This window comes from Lissotriton helveticus, chromosome 9 (assembly GCF_964261635.1).
Source record: "Lissotriton helveticus chromosome 9, aLisHel1.1, whole genome shotgun sequence".
Classification (NCBI taxonomy): Eukaryota; Metazoa; Chordata; class Amphibia; order Caudata; family Salamandridae; genus Lissotriton; species Lissotriton helveticus.
This window is the reverse complement of record NC_136070.1, coordinates 1289920291-1289935396: the sequence shown is the minus strand read 5'-3', so window position 1 is coordinate 1289935396 and position 15106 is coordinate 1289920291. Positions and strand designations below refer to the sequence as shown.

The 15106-nt window shown below is 47.6% G+C and overlaps 1 protein-coding gene across 1 annotated transcript in view; it reads left to right on the top strand.

Moving 5' to 3' along the window:
• Nucleotides 1-15106, top strand: part of LOC144780829 (NXPE family member 1-like) — a 164735-nt gene that overhangs the window by 84503 nt on the left and 65126 nt on the right. The window contains exon 3 of the mRNA XM_078659329.1: nucleotides 121-228. Within this exon, the coding sequence (XP_078515455.1) occupies nucleotides 130-228 (99 nt within the window). The 5' untranslated portion in view covers nucleotides 121-129. The remainder of the gene's footprint in view (nucleotides 1-120; nucleotides 229-15106) is intronic.

The window sequence follows — 15106 nt, the reverse complement described above, 5'->3', positions numbered from 1 at the left end:
GGATCAGTATGGCAATAATATCATACTTTACATTAAAAAAACTGTTATGCTTGATGTAAGGTGAGAAAAGATCTCATTCCATTTTCTTTAACACTTTGTTCTTTTTGTTTTCCTCCACAGGGCACTAAGATGTTCCCACCAGCAGCACTGACCTTAAAGAGGGGCGTCTTCTTGGCAGTGTCTTTAGTATTTATTCTCAGCTTCTGCATTCATCAGAATCTGCTGAAGGTAGGAGATATGTGGTCACAGGACAATTTCAGACTGATTTGCTTTTGCCGCAAACCTGGGTTAAGCATAGCAGGAGGAGTGCACTATGTGGAGTATGATGGGGTGCGCCTTGGTGTTCTTTTCCAGGAAGTAATACCTCCCTCATCTGTCTAGAGGTGATTTCCAGTGAAGTGTCATGTGTGTGGCCAAATGTTTTCATAACAAGGATGCATCCAGTGTAGGTCTATGCATGTGAAGGCATTATCTGGTGCAAGTGACTCAGTGGTGACATTGGGGCAGTTAGATGTGCTGATGTAAAAGCCATCTCCAGCTCATTATTCTCCTGTGGCGGTGACTTTTCAATCTGGGTGGAGGAGCGTTGCCCCTCTTGCTGCGAGCACAGCAAAAGTGTAAAATAGAATGGAGAAACAATGACTTTATTACTGTACAATGTTTCCTCTTGGAGAATTTATTTATTTATTTATTTATTTTATCGATTTTTAGAGCACGCAAATACCCGAAGGTGTCTCGGCGCTAAGTTGCTAGACTCTCTGGCAGGAGGGTGAGATTTTAGGCTGAGAACAGCCAAGTTTTCAGATTTTTTCTGAAGTTGAGCAGGGTTGGAGCACATTTGATGTGGAGGGGTAATGTGTTCCATAATTTGGCTGTGCCAACCGTGAAGCGTTTGTCTCCCCAGTTGACCCTCCTAGTACGGGGGACTATTAGCAAGTGAGCCGAGGATGAGCGTAGTGCCCTGGGATGTTCAAGCGGGCGAAAGGCTTGTCTTAAGTATAGCGGTCCATGATTGTGGATAGCCTTGTAAGCTATACATAACGCTTTAAATTTAATGCGGCTCCTCAAAGGCAGCCAGTGTAGCTGTCGGATGTAGGGGGAGACAGGTGCAAATTTGGGAATAGATAGCAGGGTCCTAGCCGCTGCATTTTGCACTGTCTGCAATTTATTTAGGACCTTTTGTTGTGCATTTAGAAATAGGGCATTGCAGTAGTCAGTTTTAGAGAAAACTAATGTACTGACTAATGTTTTGCCTGCAGATGATGGTAGATAGGGAATACGTTTTTTGATCCTTTTTAGAATGAAGAAAGATGAGGAAACCACAGAATTGGCGTGCTGCTGGAATGACAGCTTGTTGTCAAAGACAACCCCCAGATTTCGCACTTTAGATACCGGATCCGGAGGATGTCCCATCTGGTGTGGCCACCATTGTGGAGACCAGGACGGCTGTAGTCTCCCGAATGTCATCACCTCTGTCTTATCAGAGTTAAGCTTCAGACAGTTTGATGACATCCAGGAGCTTATCGCATTCATTCCGGATAGGAAATTCGCAGCTACAGCGGAACCATCGTCGTATATGGACAACACCAGCTGGGTGTCGTCAGCGTATGTGGTGAGGAGGATTCCGTGAGATTTGATGACCCTCGCCAAGTCCGACACGTATATATTGAACAGTGTCGGGCTTAGCGAGGATCCCTGGGGTACACCACAAGGCAGAGAAAAGGTCTGGGAGGTGTATTGGCCCAGCTTCACAGATTGTGAGCGGTTTGACAAAAATGAGGCGAGAAGCTCCTTAGCTTTGCCTCTTATCCCTATAGCTGCGACACGGTCGATCAAGGTAACGTGATCGACCGTGTCGAAGGCGGCGGACAAGTCTAAGAGTATTAGGATTGCGGCTCCTCCATTGTCCATAGTGGACCGTATCTCGTCCGCAGCTTTCAGGAGCGCAGTCTCCGTGCCGTGTCCCTGGCGGAACCCAAACTGGGTGTCATCCAGTAGGTTGTTGTTGTGAATAAAGGTTGACAACTGGAGATTCATGATTTTTTCAAAAATCTTAGCCGGGAATGGGAGGCATGAGATGGGCCTATAGCTGGCTGGCAGGGAAGGGTCTAGAGTGGGCTTTTTGATTAAAGGCTTGATAATGGCTTCCTTCCATACTGAGGGGTAGGTGCCGGATGTAAACATTGCATTGCAGATAGTAGTTAGTGGAGGGGCAATGGTTTCTGAAATGCGGTTGAGAACGTTTGGAGGGCATGGGTCCAAAGGTGAGCCGGATTTGGTTTGGACGATCAAGGGCTGGATGGCTTCTACCGTGGTGTTTTCAAAGGCTACAAATTTCGGGGTTTTATCTGGGGTAGATGGTTTGGTAGAAGGTAGAGAAGGGTCAGGCGAAAAGGTGGAAAAAATAGCACTGACCTTGTCCTTAAAGAATGTAGCCAGTGCGTCTGCAAGAGCCTGTGATCCCTCTGACCGGGGTAACAGAGGATTGGAGAGATATGTTACCACCTGGAATAGTTTCCCAGGAGAGTTTTTAGCCTCATTAATTTGCTTGGTGTAGTAGGTGGATTTTTCAGCAGTTAAGAGTTTTTTATAATTGGAGAGGGCATTTTTGTAGGTCAGTTTGTCAGAGATATTGAAGTGGCGACGCCACTGCCTTTCTAGGTTTCTGCAATGCTGACGCTGTAATCTGAGAGATTCAGAAAACCAAGGGGCTGATGGTTGATTTCTGTTCCGGTGAAATGTTCTTATGGGTGCTAGTTTGTTACAAGCTTCGTTCAGATTTTTTAAGTAGGTATCCGAAGCTGCAGAGGGGTCCTGTTTATTTAGCCCCGGGCTGTCATGTATCATCTGGGTCAGGTGATCAAGATTGATATTCTTCCAGTCTCTGAAATTCGTGAGCCCAGAATTTATCTGGGGGCGTGGACTGGTGTTAATGGGAATAGAGAAGCAAATTGCAGAGTGATCTGTCCAAATTAAGGGGAGGACCTTGGTAATAGAGATCTCTGAGTTGTTCGTGAAGAGACCATCTAGGGTGTGTCCTGCTAAATGTGTAGGTAGTTTGACAATTTGTGACAGCCCAGCTGCCTCTAGGTCCCCGAGTATTGTTACAGTATCGGGGTCTTCAAGAGATTCAAGATGAAAATTGAAATCACCCAAGATGGTAAATTGAGGGGATCCCATTGACATCTCAATGACTTTGTCTAAAAGTGAGAGAAATTTCGTTCTGGATCCTGGGGGGCGATAAATTAGCATGCCCTTAAAGGTTGTTTTACTGGAGAGGCTTATGGCGAAAAGGAGAGCCTCGCATTCAGGGAGGTTGGTCTCTGTAGTAGTAAGTTTAAGGTGGTCCTTGTGAATAATCGCTATTCCCCCGCCCTTCCTTAGTAGTCTGTCTAACCTACTTACACAGTAATTACTAGGCGTTGCGACTCTGAAGTCAGGGCCAGATGATTCGTTTCCCCATGTCTCGGTGATAAATACGTATGTCTAAATTATGCGCATCTATGAAATCGGCGATTTCAATTTTGTGTTTTGATAGAGAACGCACATTTATGAGTGCTGCTGATACTGAACAGGGGGGAAGTGTGGGGTGTATAGGCCTCTTCTCTGTGCAGGTAGGACATTTAAGCGGTCCTATCCAATGGTTGTTAAAGTTGAGGCACGGTATGGAGTGGGCTTTCTCTACATAGGATTTGATGGTGAGGAGTTCTGCGAAAGAGTAAGATAGTGGTGGGGAGTTAATGCTGGACCGGGAGCAAGCTGATGCAGGGGGGGTGGCCCTAGGCCCGTCCTCGGCGCGGACGAGCGCAGACGAGCTTGCCTTCCGGTTCCTGTACATGTAAGTAGAAATGGAAGGGTGGCTGTGGGCGTGAGCAGCGTGAAGGGGCGTGGCTTGTAGCCGAAGGGCGGCGTTGCTATGGCAACCCTCTCCGCATCAGCAATTAATCTGCTGGGCGGAATCAGGTGCGAGCAGTGACTGACACAATTCAGATTCAAAGTGACACAGTATTACAAGCTAAAATGAAGTTTTTAAAAGCAGTTATAAGCGAGCATAAAAGTCTCCCGCCTCACGAGAGAGTCTGAGCGACAGCGCTAGTGATCAGCGCTTCGCTTTTTATGGGCTGGATGTGGGCGTGAGCAGCGTGAAGGGGCGTGGCTTGTAGCCGAAGGGCGGCGTTGCTATGGCAACCCTCTCCGCATCAGCAATTAATCTGCTGGGCAGAATCGGGTGCGAGCAGTGACTGACACAATTCAGATTCAAAGTGACACAGTATTACAGGCTAAAATGAAGTTTTTAAAAGCAGTTATAAGCGAGCATAAAAGTCTCCCGCCTCACGAGAGAGTCTGAGCGACAGCGCTAGTGATCAGCGCTTCGCTTTTTATGGGCTGGATGTGGGCGTGAGCAGCGTGAAGGGGCGTGGCTTGTAGCCGAAGGGCGGCGTTGCTATGGCAACCCTCTCCGCATCAGCAATTAATCTGCTGGGCGGAATCGGGTGCGAGCAGTGACTGACACAATTCAGATTCAAAGTGACACAGTATTACAGGCTAAAATGAAGTTTTTAAAAGCAGTTATAAGCGAGCATAAAAGTCTCCCGCCTCACGAGAGAGTCTGAGCGACAGCGCTAGTGATCAGCGCTTCGCTTTTTATGGGCTGGATGTGGGCGTGAGCAGCGTGAAGGGGCGTGGCTTGTAGCCGAAGGGCGGCGTTGCTATGGCAACCCTCTCCGCATCAGCAATTAATCTGCTGGGCGGAATCGGGTGCGAGCAGTGACTGACACAATTCAGATTCAAAGTGACACAGTATTACAGGCTAAAATGAAGTTTTTAAAAGCAGTTATAAGCGAGCATAAAAGTCTCCCGCCTCACGAGAGAGTCTGAGCGACAGCGCTAGTGATCAGCGCTTCGCTTTTTATGGGCTGGATGTGGGCGTGAGCAGCGTGAAGGGGCGTGGCTTGTAGCCGAAGGGCGGCGTTGCTATGGCAACCCTCTCCGCATCAGCAATTAATCTGCTGGGCGGAATCGGGTGCGAGCAGTGACTGACACAATTCAGATTCAAAGTGACACAGTATTACAGGCTAAAACGAAGTTTTTAAAAGCAGTTATAAGCGAGCATAAAAGTCTCCCGCTTCGCGAGAGAGTCTGAGAATTAACAAGCTGGAGGTCAACCGGAGTGCTGCAGGGGCTCAGAAATTTGAAGAGAGCCCACTACCACTATCACTTGTAGCCATTTTGCGGGTGGGTGGCACCACTTTGACCAACTCAACGGCAAGCACTTTGGTGGGGATTCTTCTGATGTTCGTTCAACAACAACATGCGGGGGACTGGATCAACCAATCCAAGGAAGTTCCTGGTCAAAGGCAGACAGGGCTCCCGGGTTCTTGGAGAAAAGCTGCAGGATGAGACGACTTTGGTGCAGGGTTCGGAGTCAGCAGGAAGGCTGGGAGGTTTGGTGCCAGGTCAGTCACACATCCTCTTCTCCCTGCTCTTTGCAGCTCTTCAGTGTCTTTCTTATTTTGAGGTCAGCAGGATCTGATGTTCAGGTCTCAGGATGCCACCTAAATACACTGGGGCAAATTTACAAGCCCCTTGGGACACTTTTGAGCTGCTGTTGAGTCACTTTTGTGATGCAGTGGCGGCGTAAAAAATGCGTCCAATTTACAATGTGACACATCTCTCTGTATGAAATCTTGTACATTTCACTGCGCCAGGTATTATGTATGCAGGGTAGGCGTTCCCATGCAAAATTCCCCGTAGAACTGGCGCAGTGAAATTGACAAGATTTCACTGCATCATTCTACACCTTCACTGCGTAAAAATCCCTACGCCTGCTCGGACCAGGCGTAAGTATTGACGCTGGGCTTTTTACATGGGAGCCACCTATGTTTTCTGGCGCATTGCTGGAGTTCCGTTACTTTTGTGACCAACTCCAACAATGCATCACTTTTGCTCAACAGATGCGTCAGAATTTTTGACGCACATTTAATTCCTTGCGCCATGGTGCACTGTATTGTAAATACAGTGCATCCATGGTGGCGCAAGGACATGTGGAATTGACCCAAGGAAACTGACGCATCTATGCAGATGTGTCAGTTCCTTGTAAATATACCTCTGAATTTCGGGGTGTTACTTGGAGAGACAGGTAGTAGCCAGTGGGCTACTTACCTTTAGGGTGTCTCCACCACCTAGTGACCACTTCCTGTGGGAAGGAGCAGTACCCTCCATCTGAAGATGGTGGAATTTCAGGAGAGGGGTTCACATCGCCTGCCTCACCCTAAAAGTGGTGCAGGCTAAGTGGGGAGCATCTTCCTCATCTAACTAATTTTCCCACCAAAAGTAGAGCCGGAAAGGGGGCTTGGCTTCCCCCACTATCTGGAGGTTCATGGGTCGGATTCCAAAGGCGGAATTGCCTTTGAAGCTTCCACCTTAGGAAGGCCATCCTGCACTGGAGGAAGTGTGATGCAGCTTCGCCCAGAGCAGGCTTTGCCTCTGTTCTCTGAGAGAGCTGATCTCACCTCAAGATGTCTGAAACATGTCTAGTAGCCATAAACAACTAGAGAGTAAGGGCATGAGCAGGCACTCCTGTACCCCAATCAATATTTAAACAACAAATAAGGAGTGTCTAGGTGCAAAAAAATTAAATCAAAAAAAGGGTTTGTGGTGTCTTTTTCTTTATATATGTTCCTCTTACTACTCCCCTCAAAAACTAAGAAAACCCCTATGGTGAACAGTATTCACAAGGGGAAACAATGTTCCTTATGTGATTTCCAGGGGGAAGGCAAATTCATGTCTTTTTGTAAAAGGACCCTCACTCACCACTATTTGGTGACATGCTTCATCATTGGGTCCCCGCTGGGGTGGCCGAGTGCCTCCCCAGCGTGCTACAACGCCTGATTTACAGCGGAGCGGGATGTGGTGAGTGCAACAGTGCTCAAATTAAAGTTAAAGTGTAACTGTGGGTGCAATATAAAAAATACAAGGTTGAGGCATATACAAAAAATTTTAATACCGGCCAACCTGTATTGCGTTAAAAAACAAAGTGGCGGACTACACGGTTCAGTTTCAGGAAACCTGTATCCTTTGAACAAACAACCACTTGTGGTGAGTGAGGGTCCTTTTACAAAAAGACATGAATTTGCCTTCCCCCTGGAAATCACATAAGGAACATTGTTTCCCCTTGTGAATACTGTTCACCATAGGGGTTTTCTTAGTTTTTGAGGGGAGTAGTAAGAGGAACATATATAAAGAAAAAGACACCACAAACCCTTTTTTTGATTTAATTTTTTTGCACCTAGACATGTCTAGTAGCGGCAGGCGGATGAAATAAAGTCAGGAACCACGCCAGTGCTTAATTGGTTTTCCGGGGATCCTCAAAGAGGGTCTGCTTTGTGAATGTATTAATGCAAGCGTCCAGCCCATGCACTCTTCATGGCTTCTCTTTGCACTTATAACATCTCAGAATGGACTGGACGTTGTCGGGATCATCTGTCCATTCATGCTGACAAGCCCTGACATTGGATATAGTGCACCCCGCATTAGCGCAAAAGGCCGGCAGTAGTGGTGGCGTGCCTATATCTTCTGCAGTGTATGGGTGGCATGGCACACGGGCGGTGTGCCATGCCGACTCCTTGGTTTTCTTTGCACCAAGGCACACAGCCTGCAATGGCCGTGGCGAGGGGTCCCTGTGGTGGTGCAATCAGTGCTGCAGCCCAAGGACCCTCTTCTGCACCCTTGCCCTCGGTACCGGGGGTACTATTTACTTTCGACTTAAAGTGGTGCCTGGAGTTGTACCAATTGGGGTATAGTTTTGGGGAAAGAACTCTGGTAATGGGAACCTGGACAGCAGGGACCTAGCGTCCAACAGTTAAAGTTGCATCAAAAGCAAGATACAAAGTGTGGGGGGGCACTGCAACAGAAAGCCACTTTCCTGCACTGTAAGAGCTCTTCTAAAGTAGTCCTCAAATTCAAACTGTCTTACAACTGCCTACAGCCATTTTCAAATGCTGAGTTGTCATCTTTCCAGGTCTCGCCTGTGACAGAGTATGGGCTGCATAAGCTCTCACTTGCAAGATATATTGCAGATAATAAGGCGCTTGCCGCCAGCCCATTGCTTTCCATTCATTGTCACTCTAATTTGCTGTCTTCTAGTTGGCCAGTGTATCCTGGCATCACTTCCTCTTCTTTCAGCTGGAGCATGGACCAAGTACTGATTGTTTCAGGTTGGTTGCTCTCCTTTTCACTGATCCCACTGTGACTGAGGTACTATCTTAAGCTCTGTCACTGTGCCTTTTACACCATCGCTTTAACTCTCATTTATTCATATTTGCAGTTGACAACTGCCGCCTAAACTGTTTACATTATGCCTGCCTTGAAAACTAGGACACCGTTAACAGCGGCTAGGTGTGTGCACGGGCATCATGTTTACAAGGACTCTGCATTCTCAAAAGGAACAACCATACCCGCAGGCTTCCGGCCTCAAGACATTCACGGTATCTTGCCGTGTTAGTGCGATCTTCTGTGATATTTATTACTCTTCTTCCAGATTCCCTGACCTCCTATTGACAGCTCTTATAAGCTTTGAGGTTTGGCTACCAAGGGGCATTTTTCTGCTCCATAATTACAAGGACCGGAAAAGCCACCCTGTGTGACCTTTCCTGTCCTTGTAAATACGGCCCCTTCACACGCAGCACTTTGCGTAACAAGGGCCTTCCACGGGTGTTGCTATGGTCATTCCCGCGCAACACCCATGGAACCTGACACATTTCCAGATTTACAAGAAATCGTAAATCTGGAAATGTGTGTGAATGCTACGACTCCACAGGGGAGGCGCAGGGAGGCGCAGCGAGGAGAAATGTATTAATTTCTACACTTTTTTTCCCTCTACCTGTGCGTGCTGCATTCTGCACACGCATAGAACAAGGAAATCACTTCTGGGGATTGTTTTTGTGCAGGAAGCAATCATCCCCGTGACGCAGGCATCCTTGCATACAAATCAAGGGGGGGAGCGGACCACTTGTCCTGTGTCGCCAGGGTCACAAATTGTGTGGCTGATCTTCGTTATAAAACAACCCTCATATACGGACACAGGCGTTGGGTGGTCTATGTTGATTTTCCGCCTATGTGTACCGTAACAGCATGATCATTGGGTCTCTTCTTTGTAAGTTATGCTGTCCTCCACATGGAGGGAGACCCGCTGGTTTGACAGTAGTGGTCAGAGTTAAAAAAGGGTTAGTGCAGGTGTTCGGAGAGAGTGAGTAAAAATTCCTAAATTCGTACCTCTTGTTTTTTATTCTTGAGGTATGTGAAGTTGGAAATTAAAAGGGCCAAAATCGTGCGTTGGTAGACTATGTTACTGGTCTAACGCACCGGTGTTTTGTGGTCATTCAGGTCAACATGTTTCAGCCTCCTGGAATCTCTGGAGGCTTTCGTCACGACCGGTGAGATTAAGAGCCAATTGTGGTTCTTAAAAGTGAGATAGGTGATGTTGTTTTACTCACCAATCTTTTTCGGTGTGGGTCAGATCTATTCCGTCTGAACCTTGGGCAATTGTAGCGCGTATTAGCTTCGGGATGGCCACCAAGTCAGCAGGGCCACTTTCGGCGTCCTTGCAGTTCGACTTGTTCTGAATCTAGCGGTGGTTCCCGGCAGGCATCCTTGCACCGTGGTGTAGGGGTGCCTGCGTCGGCGCAGGGCAACAATTGTGCGCCAGCTCAGCGGAGAGCAAAGGGATGCGTCATATCTTTGTAGATATGACGCATCCCTTTGCTTCGGAATCAACGCAGCGCAGCCACATGGCTTGCGGCACCGCTCTGCATTATTCTATGGAAATGAGACCCCGTGGGTTTTAGAACTATTTTTTGTTTCTAAAAACAAATCCTAAAAACGGCCCCAAGCCCTCCTGATATTTTCTGTTGGTAGAAATCATTGTCACTCCCATTTCATTTGTCAGTGGGTGCGGCTTCACGTTCTTCTTCGTGTTGCGTTTATGTGCTTGCACCAAGTACAGACTGATAGGTTTATTAATGTCCTTCCGCCGCTAGTGCTCAGACTCCGGGGCATTTAAAAAAAATGCTTGCTTCCCCTCTGTTAGTTGCCTCTGCCATGTCCCTCCCATATTTCCTTGTTTTTGCTGATTTTATTTTTCGGTAGCACTCACAGAGTGTATATATGTTTACAGCAGTAGTGTCTGGTCTCTCAAAAATGGTGGGCATTCATAGGGTAAATTTGATTTTTTTATACACCAGAACCATGCTGCAAGGCCATTAGAGGCCTCATGCTGCGGATAATAAATGGGATTTGTTGCCAGTCTTTACCTAGCGCCATCTTCACCTGACGGTATGGGAGCACTTTACATGAGCACCAGGGGCCTTATTTATGAGAAGTGACGCATCGCTGCGTGAAAACAGTGATGCGTCACTTTTCATTGCGCCCTCCTTGCGACACCAATGATGCGTCATATTTACTGTATGACGCATCATGTCGCAAGGAGTTACAGATACGTCCGTATTTCTCACGTATCTGTAAGCGCAAAAGTGACGCAACTCCAGCAATGTGTCCTTCACATGGGGCCAGCCCCAAGTGAAAGGGCCTGCGTCAGTCTTACGCCTGCTGTGAGGCAGGTGTAAGAAATTGACGCATTTGCGTCCTAGAAGTGGCTCGGCGAAATCTGGTAGATTTCACTACGTCACTTCTATGACCCTTTCTTGCGTGGGAACACCGCCCCCTGCATACATTATACCTAGCGCAGGTATAATGTAACGCAGGGGTTTACAAAGTGACGCATCTACCTAGATGCGTCACTTTGTGAATATGGCGCCACAAGGCGCATTTTTTACACTGCTGGTGCGTCACAAAAAGTGACGCACCAGTGGTGCAAAAGTGATGCAAGGGCTCATAAATGAGGCCCCAGGTATATTACATAGGATGCAATATCCTAAAAAATACTCACCTTACCTCTGTGTTCGACCTTCTTTGCACACCTGCGGCTGACTCTTAAGAACCCTACACCCTGAAGAGCTGTGATTGGCGGCCACGGGTAAACGAAAGCATCATGCGCTTCAGCCAATGAGAGCACTGCTCTTATGCTGTTCATATTAGTAAACAGCATGAGAGCACAACAGGGATTGGATGGGGCAGAAGAACACATCGCTTCATCCGAGACCAAGGGGGGGTGTCCCTGGTTCCACATCTCACCAACAGCGATGCCTGGGAACGCCTGAACTGCCAGGTCAGGCTGGGCACACGCACAATACCGGCCAACCTGACATGCGCAGTTCAGCTCCACAACCTCAGCTGGTGCCGGAATAAACCACGCCTCTCAGCAGTACACCTCTCATCTGCCAGGTATTGTATGAGATGTGATGGTTCTGTAGAATATCAGGTTTTAAATACCTGTAAAGGAAGCACATTCATCCACCCATTCAAACTCTTACTGATACGTGACGTGGTCCCCGCCTTTGCGACCTCATGTGTGTTCGTTTTAGGACCTACCTTTGTTTAAGCATCTTGTAGTGTGTTTTTTTCTCCTCATTATACTTTTACCGCTAGACCTAAGGGGTCCCCTGCCCTCACCCTCCTATGGGGCACAGTGTCCCAACCACAGGGTAAGCAATTTTGGAGACAACTTCTCCTCTCTGGTGCACAGATGATTGTCATGACTGCTGCACTCATAGCCACTCACAATAGTCTCTCAGTGTGTGTGACTGATTACTTAATGTTTTGTGTTTCTAGTGCTCTGTCACGGTTCTTAACCAATCGGTTTTTCTTTCAGGCTTTAGATACAGGCCAGTTCACGGTGGAGTGTGATCTTTATCACCCCACCCAGTGGAAATCCTCTCACCACAGTTTGGTAAGAGTGGAGCCCGCAGTTTATCTATTTGTCTAGGTCCTGATGACTGCCACGGACCCTACTGGGCCACTGGCAGAAACATGTCGACCTTATTGACATCGGTGGGGGGACAATTATATCCCCATTACACCGATCACTTTGTTTTAATTACCATATAGATGCCAGGAACATTAAAATGTAATTTGACATCTATAATGGCTTTTTAACCTCACTATTTCTCTAAGGACCCCCACTTAGTTTAGAAGTGCATCCCTGTCGTCAGGTGTGTGCCCGCCCTCTATCACACCAAGTTTTAAGAGGGCGAGGACTGGTCAATGATAAAGCTTGACACCAGGTGGTGTCAGATTGTCAGCATCTCAAGAAGGAGTAAATTCGCCACTAACCTCTGCCTAGCAGCCAGCGGGGACGATGTCGTGCAGAAAAGCTTCCCTCCTCGCCTGGGCACTACTCCCCACAGTATGTTTGAACACAACGGTGGAAGATAGTACCCTGGGGAAAAGGGAAGGGGACAAAATAACAAACTTCTGCCGGGAATCATTGCTTCCTAGGTCTGGTCTAGGTGTGCACACAGAAACACTGCATGGAAGACAAAAGAAGACAGGAGACAAATATGAATGGTACAGGATAACGGCCACACCCCCTGATCCACAGTCAATGCTCTCTTTCTGTCATGCACCCAATTTACCTGTAGAATTGCAATTAATGTTCATGACATAACAGAAAAGGAATTCCCTAAAAGTCATGGTTTGCCTGGAGGCAATGCAGAACCTGGCGCTTCCACGCTGTTCAAATCACAGAGCGGAGAGAGGTCTCACAATAGTTACAGTTTGCTGTTAGCCAGCACAGCGCAATGTGAATAGCAACCCCAACCGGTTCAGGAAACCGCAGGGGGGGTCTACTCAGAGGAAGCACAAAGTGTGAGTAGCGCGCTCTTAAAACATAGCACCAAACAACAGTATGCGGAAACAGGGCGAAGAAGAATGCTCCGACACTTCTCCTATTTCCGAAATGTCACGGTACATGACGCTGCCCTGCAGGGACGTGTGAATCTGACAGCTCAAGGAATGAACACACGAAGGAATTCCGGTTCTTTTGAAGTCCTCGCTCAGGATAATTCGGCTAGTGGGTGACGGACGGCTGGCACGCCGCAAATTTGCGAAATAACCTGCAAGTGCCTCTCCGGTCTTTTGAAGTCCTCTGCAGGAATTCTTAATCCAGCGGGAAGGAAAGCGTCCACTTACCAGGAAACTCACAGGAAGGCGACCGGCGAGATTGTCAAGCGTCTTCCCCTTGCACCGGAAGTGCTTAAATAGCAGGCGTGCCTTTGAGGGAGGTATTATTTGGTTCTGTGTGGCCCTGCTGCCTTCTGGGATTTGTAGTGGAGCGGGCCGCCACATCTTTGATACAGCTGCCCAGGTCTACAGGGAAAATACCTATATTGCATTTATGCCTTACGTGTGTGTAGGAGGGCGACAGAACCCCCTCTCAAGGATCGCCGACTCGGCAGTCGTCCAGGCTTTCCTGGATTGTCTGCATGAACGCGTTCTACGAGTTCAGGGCAGTGGAGATTCTGTTTTGGTTCCCATGTTCTGTCCTCCACCCCAAAACCTTTCCATTCTACTAGATACTGCACTCGCCCCCTAACTAGACGGGAATCTAGGAGCTCCTGCACTTGGTACTCATCCTGTCCATCGACCTCCATGAGGAGAGGACATTCTGGTAACTTCATACTGACAGGGCAGGGCTGGAGTAGGGACAGGTGAAAAACTGGGTTGATGCGCCATGACTGGGGGAAGGACAGCTTCAAGGCCACAGGGTTTCTGATTTCATCAATACTGTAGGGACCAATGTACTTGGGTTTTAACTTATCCACTCCCTTAAGGTGCAGGTTTTTTGTAGCTAGCCAAACCTTATCCCCCACTTTGTACTCAGGTTCCTCGGTTCTCTTCTGGTCCGCAAAGCGTTTATGCGCCGATTGTGCTACAGCAAGATGTTGTTTTGCATCCAGCAACACAGCCCTCTGATGCGCGTGCTGTTCATGAACGCTAGGGAGCCTGAATTGGACAGGCCACTCAAATGGAAGCATGTTGGGGTGGTGCCCGTACAGACAGAAGAAAGGAGAGCACCCTAGCGTAGAGTGTTCCGCGTTTTTGTTGGCAAACTCAGCCATCCAGAGCAGAGTGACCCAGTCCATGGTGATTTGTAGTGTAAAGCACCAAAGATATTGTTCCAGCGTTTGATTTAGGCGTTCGGTCTTCCCATTTGTTTGGGGGTGATAGCTAGTGGAGAGCCTGGCGTTGATATCCATTGTTTTACATAACGCCCTCCTAAACCGAGAGGTGAACTGTGTTCCTTGGTTTGTAATGAAACGCTGGGTATTCCATGGGCTCTCATCACATGCTGAAGAATTATGAGGGCTAATTCAGAGGATGTAGGCAACCCCTCCAAGGGTATAAAATGTCCCATCTTGGTTAAGTGATCCACGATCACTAAGACCACTGTGTAACCCTCACAGGGGGGCATTTCCACAATAAAATCAGTTGACACGGTGTGCCAGGGTCGAGGAGGGATAGGCAGGGGTTGTAGCAAATACGTTGGTTTGGAATGAACAGCTTTTTCTTGTGCACACACAGAGCAATTACGAAGATACTCTTTTGTGTCTTTCCGTATCGTAGACCACCAGAAAGAGCGCTCAATACAAACAATCATTTTGTAGATTCCCAGGTGTCCTCCCAACGTAGTATCATGAGCCATGATAGGACTTGCAGCTGCAGGTCGGAGGACGGCACATACAACGCACGAATTGAATCCAGGCCAAAACATCGACAGTGGCTAAAGACACGCTGATGTCCTCTAGGAAATCCTTGCAGGTGAGCAGTGCGATGGAAACATCCTGGACAGCCCCTTCAGCGAGGATCAAGGGTGGATCCGGATCTTCTGGTCTTAAGCTATCCTCAGGGTCTTCAAAGCGAGAAATCTGTGTAACACGGGGTCATTTCTTTCCATCAAAGGAATGGTCCAGCTTGCGGCGTTTCCTCCCATATAGGGCAACAGAATCACTGACAAAATATCGACCTAGAAAATATCGACCTACAGAAATATCGATGCTAAAATATCGAAGGGAAGAATATTGACATCCCATCTACAACATGGTAAGTACAAAAATATCGAAATAAAAATATAGATGTTAAAAATATCGATGTTAAAAATATCTTTTTTTTTTGTAAAAATATAAATGTAAAATAAAGTAAATAACACTAA